At 41.2% G+C, this 12,199-nt stretch overlaps 1 protein-coding gene across 2 annotated transcripts; it reads left to right on the top strand.

Moving 5' to 3' along the window:
• Window positions 1-3,546: 3,546 nt before the first annotated feature.
• Window positions 3,547-8,498, top strand: LOC146013721 (uncharacterized). Of its 2 annotated transcripts, XM_083151546.1 has the most exons (3): window positions 3,547-4,115; window positions 4,223-5,578; window positions 6,289-8,498. In XM_083151546.1, the coding sequence occupies exons 2-3, from the start codon at window positions 5,087-5,089 to the stop codon at window positions 6,937-6,939; spliced, it is 1,143 nt and encodes a 380-aa protein (XP_083007672.1). In that variant the 5' UTR covers window positions 3,547-4,115; window positions 4,223-5,086; the 3' UTR covers window positions 6,940-8,498. The 2 variants fall into 2 exon arrangements, with proteins under 2 accessions (XP_083007672.1, XP_083007671.1); XM_083151545.1 differs by having other exon boundaries at window positions 3,547-5,578.
• Window positions 8,499-12,199: the final 3,701 nt, after the last annotated feature.

Raw genomic sequence — 12,199 nt, 5'->3', positions numbered from 1 at the left:
TAGAGCCAATTAACTTTGCAGCAGCAGGTGCACCGAGGGCTTATTTGGAAGAGTTGCGGTCACACTTGTATCCTGCTGTGAACCACATAAATGCTGCTGTACATGCAGGTGCCTCTTCAGTACTTAACTTCCAGAGGCAATAGAGACTCTTGCTCCACTTACTAATGGGCATGTCTATGCTTTAATACTTGTTGTTGCAAGACATTTCTATGTAACATTAATATCAATATATTTTGGGAAGTTTTTCAAGTATTGTTACTAACATTGCTGTGTGCATTATGGGGTTTCTTGTTTACAACTATATATTCACTATGATATTTATTTTGCTCTCACTCAGCACAATATACATGATAAATATGTTGCCTATGCAATATATTCCAAATACAATTTGACCTTGTATGATTTAATCCGTAATCATATGTTTTTGGCTTATTAATGTTATTTTGCAAACACTGGACTGCCTGCAACTTGTAGGCCCTACCTATATTTATTGGATGTGCTGTTTTCCATACCAGTATATAATTAGCCAATCATATCATATGTGTACAGAAGGAAGCAAATCCTGTCCATCATCACATAATTGAACATAAAGATGACATAAAAACATTTTACTTATTTTAATATATTTTTCTAAATGTCTCAATAATACATTATTGGCCTAAGAGTGCCGAGGGAAAAAAATCTGATACTTACTAACAGCAGCAGCAGCATGCTATGGGTCGGTGCACACCAGGACAGATAAGACGACGTTGTGTGTAATCATGTGCTGCTGTCTCTCTCTCTCTCCTGCTAGGGATACCCACATGAGCAGCTACAGAAGATCAAAGTGGTTACATCAAATCACTGTCATTGCAAAGAAACTCCTGTCAGAAACAGAAAAAGCCATAGGTGGCCTGGAAAATATGAACTGTTGGTAGATCTCGAGGACCTGTTTGGCCACCCTTGTTGTAAAGAAATGTGTGATTGAAAGATTTGTCATTACAAATTTTAAAATATTAAGAGGGTACTTATCAAAATAATAGAGATATATAAAGTGAAGATAGATAAAGCACTAACCACTCAGCTCTTAACTGTCATTTTTCAAACACAACCTATAACATGAGGGTTAGGAGCTGATTGGTTAGGGTTCTACCTCATCTCTCCCCAAGCCCATTCAAAGTCACTATAAAGTAAATGATGTTACATTTATAAGTAATACAGTATATTAGTTGAATGTTATTATATGTTACCTTCAAAGGTTTGGTTAATATTAGATACATTTGAGATAATACTGTACGATACTCAGGTTGCAGACAGATGCATTTAAACACACACGGATTATAAATGATCATATTCCATTGAATTGTTACTGAGAAGCTAAGTATTATTTTATAGGCCCAGATTGCTATTTAGCTGCAATCTGTATACTGACTCTTGTAACTCTGCATATTGAATACATAAGGCAACTATACAAGTCTCACTCATGCATTCAGATGATAGAATGAATTCTTAATAAGTGCATGCACAGCTTTATGTCGCTGAATACTAAGATATGTTTGACTGTTATACTGTATGTTCTCTGATTCTGCTGATTTAAATCCCTGATGTTTTATTGGATATTGTAATCATTGCTATATATAATTTAAATCTACATACAAAGCACTGTATCATAAATAATTAAATGTCGGCCTATAAGAGCAATTTATTATCATCTGCTCAGGCAAACGACAAATTATTATTGGTGAATAATTAGTAAGACATTTTTGATTTTTTGATTCATCAGTGAAGCAGTATTTAATGAGTATGTTATGTCTGTGAGATTGTATTCTATGCTAATGCAGTTTGTGACAATAAGCAATTTATATTTTTATGAATATTTTTATGGTTATAATAAATTATGTTATTGTCTATGAAATTTGGAAATTTACTTAGATTTCTTTTATAGTGTTCCACTTTTATTTTATTTTTCTTTACTGTTAATATGAGATTTGCAATGTCTCAGGATACGGAATATCTGCAAATATATTATTATAATTACTGTTACTAATTACCATCTTGAATTTAGCATTTGATCACTGTGTGAAGTTAACTTGCTTTTCTAGGTTAAGCTGGGTACACATATGTACAATCGTCGGGCCGTTCTTCCGATCTGCGGACGAACGGCCGTTCGATTGTATATATGTGTACGCTGTCCCGATCCCTTCGTTGCGATCGATAAACGGCCAAAAACGCTTTTGGCCGTCCACGGTCGGTCGGTCGCAGGTTCTTTGCTGCTTAATATTCTTCCGACAGGACGGCTCCATATCGAAAGAAAAGTGACATGTGTACGCACGTTCGATCGATATGCAGCCCGTTCCTGCGATCATTCCTCCCAAACGCAGCACGCCCATGTGGGTGTTGACTAGCTGCGTCATCCCTCCATCAGCGCAGCAAGTAAACAACAGGAAGTCTTCTCCCCCGTACTTTCCGCCCCATGCTGTTAAAGAATATTCGTTGTGTGTGCATTCGTTTTGAAATAAATAATCGTTGTGTGTGCATTCCTGAAGTTATAGAAGATAGATAGATAGAGATAGATAGATAGATAGATAGATAGATAGATAGATAGATAGATAGATAGATAGATAGATATGTGATGTTCATTGTTCTGCATAAACACTTAACATTTATTAAGAAATACTGACAAAAATTACTGTGAACACATTGTTTATTTGGGTGGTCGGACCTGAACAGAGTATCACATACAGGTGCTTGCGTGAAGGTGTAGCAGGAACGGACACCCACCCACCCAAAAAACATAAAACCACATTTGAACATGGTGGTGTATGTAGTGGGAAGCGGTCCCACGGCAGCAACGCATCACATGGGAACATCCCGGCCTGCTCACATGTGATGCATTGCTGCCGTGGGACTGCTTGCCATGACATAAGTGCCACGTGTGAAGGTTTAGCAGGAAAGCCCACCCACCCAAAAAAACATGAAAACACATTTGAACATGGTGGTGTATGTAGTGGCAAGCGGTCCCACGGCAGCAACGCATCACATGGGAACATCCCGGCCTGCTCACATGTGATGCATTGCTGCCGTGGGACTGCTTGCCATGACATAAGTGCCACGTGTGAAGGTTTAGCAGGAAAGCCCACCCACCCAAAAAACATGAAAACACATTTGAACATGGTGGTGTATGTAGTGGGAAGCGGTCCCACGGCAGCAACGCATCACATGGGAACATCCCCGCCTGCTCACATGTGATGCATTGCTGCCGTGGGACTGCTTGCCATGACATAAGTGCCACGTGTGAAGGTTTAGCAGGAAAGCCCACCCACCCAAAAAACATGAAAACACATTTGAACATGGTGGTGTATGTAGTGGCAAGCGGTCCCACGGCAGCAACGCATCACATGGGAACATCCCCGCCTGCTCACATGTGATGCATTGCTGCCGTGGGACTGCTTGCCATGACATAAGTGCCACGTGTGAAGGTTTAGCAGGAAAGCCCACCCACCCAAAAAAACATGAAAACACATTTGAACATGGTGGTGTATGTAGTGGCAAGCGGTCCCACGGCAGCAACGCATCACATGGGAACATCCCGGCCTGCTCACATGTGATGCATTGCTGCCGTGGGACTGCTTGCCATGACATGCACCATTTTAAGGTGCATGCTGCTGGCCTCCAAATAAACAAGAAGGAGAACCAAGTAAAATAAAGTACACAAACTATTTTTTGACTTTATAATGCAAACCGTTATAAATTTTTTCGTATAAAGAGTGTACTACTGCTACGCCTTTTTGGATTTTTGTAATTTTTTGGGCTACGGTATGGACTTTCCCGCTTAGTTCTTGTAGACATTTATGGACTTGTGTCATGTTTTCTTGCATTGTGCTTTCGTCGCTGGACGTGTCAGGTGATGGTGTGTTCTTCTCCCCCTCTGCACTGACATCTGAAATCTCGATGATATCTATAATAAGTACAGATAAAGAAATGTTTACCTTTCCACAAATGATACGTCACTATCCCATAAAGATGATTTGCAGTATACACTCACCATCTACACTGCTGGTGATCGCAATCACTTGGTGGCCCTCTGTGGTCCCTTCCATCGGCTGCGCAGCCTGGATATCATCTATAGTGACAAGGTAAAGTGACATATTACTACCCCTTGTTGTGTGTATAAAACATGTGTTGTTCTGTTGGTGTGCTGGTACAAAACCTTACCTGTTGTACTCTCCTTCTTTATTTTTAGGTTGGAGGCCCTGTCTCTGCCTTCCTCATGCCTTCTCCTGGATTGGATTTCCTCTGAGTAAATAAAAACAAGCAACATGTCAGCAAAACACTCAAAATGTAATGGATCATGACAGTATATTAATAAAGCCACCTAGGGCATTGGACTCACTTCTTTTAATAATTCCACGAATTTTCTTCAGCTTGGCCTGCTCCTTGTGCTTCAGGTCCGACCACCGTTTTTGGAGCTGGTATTTGGACCTTCTTTTCCCAAACTTCTCCTTTATCTCCTTGCATACACGCTGCATAATAATTTCTTTTCTGTAATTTGTCTTGGGGTATGTTTTTCTCGAACAATCGTAGTCCCTTCTATCCAGCATTTTGACCATCAGTTCCACCTCTGCAGATGACATGGCGGATGCGCGCGTCACTTTTTTCTCCTTGTTGTCCTGTCTGTCAGCGATTTCTTTATCTGTGGTTATCACTGATTTGGAAATCAAAGGTTCTGTACTGGCCTCCCCCATATGCGGTGGCGCCAGACCCTCCGACATGGCTCCTCGATGTCCCGTGTCTGTGTGACGCGAAGCACGTGAGTGGGGCGGAGATTCCTGTGCTCATCCAATCACTGTGTTTCAAGCCACGTTCTGCACGAAAGAATATTCCGTCGTTGCTGTTGGATTGATCGGAGCAGCGCAGCGAATTTTCCGGACTGTATCGACATTTATTTCGGTGAGTATTAAAACAAAATGTGTAGTTTTGTGGGCCAGGGGTATGCTGGGGCTTGTAGTGACCGTGTATCCTATGTTCCACAGACTTTCAACTCCTGTACTATAGCTACAGTATATCTAGTGGCCCACAGACTGAACACCTGTACATTAAATGGTTTATGGTGTGCTTTTTGTATCAAGAAAATAATATGCCTTTTTATTTTATTTTTTGGCACAGAAATTCAACCATGGCAGAAAAAAATGTCGAATTTATGAAGGATTTCATTGAGGCCTACAGGGATCAGAATTGTTTATGGAACACCAAATCCAGAGACCATTCGAATAGGCAGAAGAGGCTATCTGCTCTGGAGGAGCTGGTGAGGGTGAGCCAGACATACTACCCCATAGCAAATGTGGAGTGGGTCCGGACTCGCATTGCTAATATGAGGACCGTATTTAAAAAGGAATTAAATAAGGTTGAGTCCTCAAAGCGGTCTGGGGCAGGGGCAGACCAAGTGTATGTGCCCAGGCTGTGGTACTATGACCTGCTGGCCTTCACGGTGGACCAGGAGCTGCCCAGGGATTCGGTCGGCAACACTTCAAGGAACCAGCCTGCACCCTCCACCTCCGCGTGCACCCAAGAGGTTTCAGATGACACCATTTGCGGCACAGTAAGTAGACGGATTTTTTTTGAAAAAATTTTTGCACACAAGATAAATATAACAGCAAGTACAGTATAAAAATTGTGAACATGTAAAATTAAAAGGGGGGGGTATCGCCCCCTGCAACTGACCTCTCTGTTGGGCACAACAGAGAGGTCAGTTGCAGGGGGCGATACCCCACCCTTTTGGTTCTACATCGTCAATTTGACCTTCTCTGTGGCCCTAATTCTGGTTCTTCTCAGTGGTGGAGCTATACTCTTATCCGCCTGGGAAGACAGTGATCAATATTCAGACATCGCAAGTGCATTTCCCACATTTTTTGTATTTGGAAGTTTTGGTTGCCATTGGTAATCCCTGGTATCTACACTGTTGTAGTCTTTCTGGCGCGGATTATTGTAATATTTTTTTGTGGTGTAAAATTAACGAAATAATATCATTCTGCCAATCCACAGCGCCAACACCAATAAAATACTGCATGTATTCATACCTGGTTAATTTAGCACGCATAGATGCATTTCTGGTGTTTAAATTAGTATTTGTTATGTCTGGTATCTAAATAATTAGTTTCCAGAGATGCCAATCATAACGCCTCTTCAACTAGCTCACTTTCATCCATGGCAGCAACATGGTGGTGTGTGGGCTGCGTTCTTCTGCGTAGATATAAAAATATATGGAAGTCTTAAAAATCTATAGTGATACATCATCTTGTTTTGTTACAGCCATCGCTATTTGAGGAGGAGTCTTCGGCATCGCTGGAGGTGGCATCACAGCTGCCTTCACCGACCCTCTGCTCCACCCCCACACCAACCGCCACGACCAGCGGTGAACCTCCATCAAGCGCTCAAAGTGCAGCAGAAGCACCATCAAGAAGAGGGCGCAAAAGGCCGAGGCAGACTCCAGATGCTGCGGACGTGGCAACCACCAAGATCCTGGAGTCTGCCAACAGATTGATGAGCATGGATGAGGATGATGCGGACCGGGTGGGGAGCGTATTAGCGGACAATTTGAGAAAGTTGGACCCGGCTACAAGGGTGGAGGTAGAGCGCATATTTTATGAGACGCTGTACCGGGCCCGTGTGGGGACTCTGACCCGGCACACACGTCTCACCGATGAGACCCCTCTGCCTAGGGTTGAATTTCAACCCATCAGCCCAGCTCCTATACCCCAACAAGCTGTATTTCACCCGGTGCAATATCCCCAGTATCACCATTTACAGCCACCAACTGGGCAAAGGCAGCACCAACCGGCAACGGCGGCTAATACGCTCCCACCAGGTCCACCTGGTGGCCCCTTCCAAACTCCATCTCCCTCCCAACCACCGATGGATACAGGGGATTATGGGGTGGGCCAAGTTTACCACCAGATGTAAATATTTTATATAGTTGATTTAATTGCATTTTTGTTTTAATAATATAGTTTAAATATTTTTATGTTTAAGTATTTCTTTATTATTTATTTCCTTGTTATTTATGTTATATTTTTTATAAGTTTATAAGTTAATAATTTATACAAAAATTAAAAATTCTGTAATCTAGTTGGTGTCCGTGTGAAAATATCATTTACCATGCAGGGTGACTATAGGGCACAGATATACATATGGGGTACATGCATGTTGTTTCAATATTTACCTTCATGTATTGCTCCTGGAGACTGTACAAAAGTACCAGGAGAAATTGGCATAGAAATAGGTGTGGTGGAGCAACTACTTGCTAGTACATAAACACCAGTACTGGGTACAGTCTGCACTCCAGGTGCCGTGGCATTGTGCCCTCCAGGAATGCCTGGCACCTGAGTACTACCACTCACTTGCCGTGATTCGGCCTCCACCTCCCCCTCCTTGCTGCAATAAGACGCAGAGGACAACTTGTGCGGAACTGTGAGTATACAAATTTTATTGGCAAAATATTGATTAGTACACACCAAAAAACAATATATTTACAATGACAAAAACGTACATTTTTAAGCAATCATGTCATTCTGCCACTCCACAGCCCCAACACCATTGAAATAATCCAAGTACTCGTCTCTTGACAACTTTGCTTGCGTTGATGCATTTCTGGTGTTTAAATTATTTGCCAAAGCTGTCAGACCAATAGGCTCGTCAACAACTTGGCTGTCGTCCACTGTAGCCCCCAGTTGTTGTGTGTGCACCGCTTTTCTGCGCATGTAGTTGTGCAGCACACAGCAGGCCTGCACCACTTTGTCAATCTTATCTAGGCGCAGATTGATGGCACTGTGAAAAATTCTGAATTTATTACTCAGAATCCCAAACGCATTTTCAACCACTCGCCTGGCACGTGACAGGCGATAGTTAAAAATGCGCCGTTCCCTGTTCAGTGCCCTTTGTGGGTAGGGTTTAAGGACATTAGGGTGCAATGCAAAGGCCTCATCCGCCACAAAAACAAAGTTCAAACCGTGCTCATTTTCAGTCCGCTCTGGCAGATTCAGTAGATTTTTTTTCAGTTGGTCGTGGAAAAAGGTATACTCCAGGGCTCCTCCATCTGAAACTCTACCATTTTTCCCAATGTCCACAAATACAAACTCGTATCGAGCATTAGCGATGGCCATTAGAACAATGCTGAAGAACCCCTTATAGTTATAATAAAAAGAGCCACTCTTTGCAGGGGGCATGATTCTGACGTGTTTGCCATCGATAGCTCCACCACAATTAGGGAAATTCCAAAGATCACGGAAATCACGTGCAATATTTTGCCACTCCTCCTTGGTCGATGGAAACTGCAATATAAAAGTATATGCGTATTATTAATCTGTTGGGTTGATTTTAGACACATCAGCCCTCCCCCATTGCAGCCTCAAAGCTATTACCCGCCTTATCAAAATGACCCCCCACCCACTGGTGTAAAAGATTACATTAACAGGCATTGTAATGATATACATATAGGGTACAGGTATGTGCACAGCTATACATATGGGGGACATGTATGTAATTTCTATATTTATCTTCATGTATTTCTCCTGTAGAACTTGGACGATGGCATCACAGGTGTCTGGTATTATCAACCCCAGCGCTTGAGATGATATTGCGGTTGTGAATCTCAGGTCGGCAAGGGTCCTGCCTGTTGCCAGATAACGCAGCGTTGCCACCAGTCTCTGCTCTGCAGAAATAGGCCTCCTGAAATAGGTGTCCTCTCTCTCTATTAAAGGGGTAACCAGTGTCAGCAGCTCCATGAAGGTAGCGTCATCCATACGGAGATAATTCCTGAAATCATCAGGATTGTTCTCCCGTATCTCCTGTAGCAATGGCATGTGGGAGAAGGTGTCTCTCCTCAGAAGCCAGTCTCTGGTCCAGCAGCTCCGATTCTTGGTCCTTTTTCTTTTTTTAATAGCCCGCAATCTGATGGCCATAGCAGCCAAAATGCACGCACGAGCCTTCCTTCTCCTCAAGCTCATGATTAAAAAGGCCCAAATGCACCGATAGACGAACGTACGTACGTATATCCAGTACAGCTAGCAATGGATATGAATAGTCACGGCTCTATTCACTGTACTACACGAACGATTCTTTGTTCCGTGATCACGCCTCGTTTTGCTATGCTCTTTTAATCCAGCCCATTATGATAATGTTGTGTACATTTTTATCGTTCGAATAGCCAGAACGGGAGAGTGTGTACGGTGGTACAATCTTTTTCTTGCGATTGTTTGGACGGGAGTACATCGGACGTCGCCAGTAAAATTGTACATATGTGTACGCGCAGATCGGTCGTATGTTTCGGACGGCCGAACGTGTATTCGGTCGATCGAACGGTCGCAAGAAAAATGAAATTGTACATATGTGTACCCAGCTTTACTCTTCTGAGTAAATCTAATGGTGTGTACACACATTATATGTGCCTTAAGATCCTATCCACGATCTGATCAGATAGGATCGTGGATAGGATCTTAAGGCACATCCGATTTGCATCCTATCTTGACTATATAGTGCAGATCTGCACTATATAGACAAGGCAGCCAAGACTTTCTGGCTTCCGATACATGAACGCGCATCGGGATCGCAAGGGTTAAAACCCTTGCGATCTGCATCCGATGTTGATCCGATGCCGATCCGATGTTGACTATATCGTCAACATCGGAAAGGAAATCGGACCGTGTGTACACAGCATAAGTGTAATTAAATTAGCTTGTGATTTATAATTGCCAAAATAAGTACAATTTCTGACTTATAGTATAGCATTAAATGTTTAATCAAAAAAGGTTCCCCAAACCTACAGAAAACAGTCCATGTTTAATAAAAAAAAAAAAATCCTCCTGGGTTCTATTTAAAAGAGTAGTTTTAGAAAAGTCAGCTCCACATTTTAGGTGTACTGTACAATGTGTTCATTTATTTTATAGTGAACTGGCTAGAGGATGGGCACTCTTAGCAAAATGCCTTGACACATGCTGCTTGCTATCTCTGGACAAGGTGCCTGATTCAGGTTAGCTCTGGAAACTGTGAAGATCGCAGCCCACTTAGAGCCAGAAAGGCCTCCCGCTGCCCCACTGAATACCGCCCCCGCGCCATCTGTAGAAATTTTTGGGTCTGGGACTGATTTCCAGTCTGCCCCCCTACCTTCACTTACCGCCGGTCATCTTCCTCAGGTCCGGAAATACAGGCTTCTTCATTGCAGGATGCCGGCAGCCAATTAAAATGCAGCTTTGGCTGGTGAGCCAATCAGAGCTTGTGTGCTGGCAGCCGCTCTGATTTGCTAATGGTACACAAGCTATGATTGTCTCTAAAGTTAGTGCAGCATTTTAATTGGCCACCGGCGTCCTGCATTGAAGAAGCATGTAGCACAGTGGAGGCAGTCAGGGGTGGGGGGGATGGGCCTGTGGTGGACAAAATGAGCTGCCCAGGCCCTTCCAGAGGCCAAAGACACATCCAACCACCAAGATGCGTAAATGGACCACAAATCTGTGCTAATGTGACTCAGAATCAGTCCCATAATATTGTAAGTAATGATTCAGTATTTGTAAAGAATAAAACAATGCAAAGCAGTATTAGCACTATCTAGGTATGAACTGCTTAAAAAAACAACCTCATAGTGATGAAAAATTCTAAAGAAAAGCTTAAATAATTGATACAGGGTGTCAACGCAATATATGGAGAATTCCCAAGCAGACAGTAATTCTTCTAAGTAATTATTCAATATAAGAATTGTGGTGCTACTATTAGGATTTTGGCTTCCACATGAAATTTAGTTATTGAACAATACGGGCTCAGACAATGCTTTAGTTAACAAACTTTCATAATTTCAATCATAATTATATATTTTTATATATTTATATATATATATGTATATATATATATATATATATATATATATATATATATATATATATATATATATATATATATATATATATATATATATATATACAGGTTGAGTATCCCGTATCCGAATATCCCTTATCCGAATTATTCCGAAAACCATACATTCCAGAAAGTGGAAAAAAAATATTTTTTTTGCTAAAAACTCACTGGGGACATTTGTAAAAGCACTACTGGTGACATGATATGTAACTGGCACTATATATGTGCAAGAAAATGATTGCTTGGCATTCAAATTCAATATCTGAGATAGTACACACATTTTGTTTCATGTTTTGAAACCTTGTTTTTTGAACAAATAAAATATATTTGTGTGTATTTTATGTGGTAATAAAATATATTTGTGTGTATTTTATGTGTTTATACAGCATACATGCAAGATACTTCAAAATACATAATTGAAATATTAAAATATTCCGAAATACGGAATAATCCGTTATCCAAAATTCTCCTGGTCCCGAGCATTTTGGATACGGGATACTCAACCTGTATATATATATATATATATATATATATATATATATATATATATATATATATATATATATATATATATACCATTAGCCACTTTATTTGGTATACCTCCTTGTTAATACAAATATTCAATCAATCAATTGAGCAATCAATAAAATTAGTTCGTGAAAGCATCATACAAACATTGTGGTCAAGAGGTTTAGTTGTTGTTCATCCAAAACACCTGACACCAGAAGAGAAGAAATGTGATCTAAGTGACTTTGAATACTGAATGAATGTTGTTGACATCATGGTGTTTTTGGTAATGTCAAAGAAACTGTTGATCTCCTTGTATTTCAATGCACAACAATCTCTAGTGTTTAAAGAGATTAGTGCAAAAGAACAAAACACATCCAATGAGATCGGTTAATGCTGAAACATAGGCCCTTATTCAGATCTGATCGCAGTACAAATTTGTTCTCAAAATGGGAAAAACCATGTGCACTGCAGGTGGGGCAGATCTAACAAGTGCAGAGAGTTCAATTTGGGTGGGGGCGTGTTGAAACTGAAATCTAAATTGCAGTGTAAAAATAATGAATCCAAACCCTGCACAGAAACAAAATAACACACAAATCTAACTCTCTCTATAGATGTTACATCTGCCCCACCTGCAGTGCACATGGTTTTGCCCATTTTGAGAACAAATTTGTACTGCGATCAGATGTGAATAAGGGCTATAGATTAGAGTAATTGAAATATTCTGCATTTCAACAGTGGTATTCAGAAGACCATGGCTAGGATGTAATGCCACAGGACATTAATAATGTGGGGCATTATGAGTATAATGGAA

Source organism: Crinia signifera, chromosome 1 (genome assembly GCF_055691185.1).
Source record: "Crinia signifera chromosome 1, ASM5569118v1, whole genome shotgun sequence".
In the NCBI taxonomy this organism is placed as follows: Eukaryota; Metazoa; Chordata; class Amphibia; order Anura; family Myobatrachidae; genus Crinia; species Crinia signifera.
The sequence above is the reverse complement of the archived record's forward strand: the minus strand, read 5'-3'. Positions and strand labels throughout refer to the sequence as shown.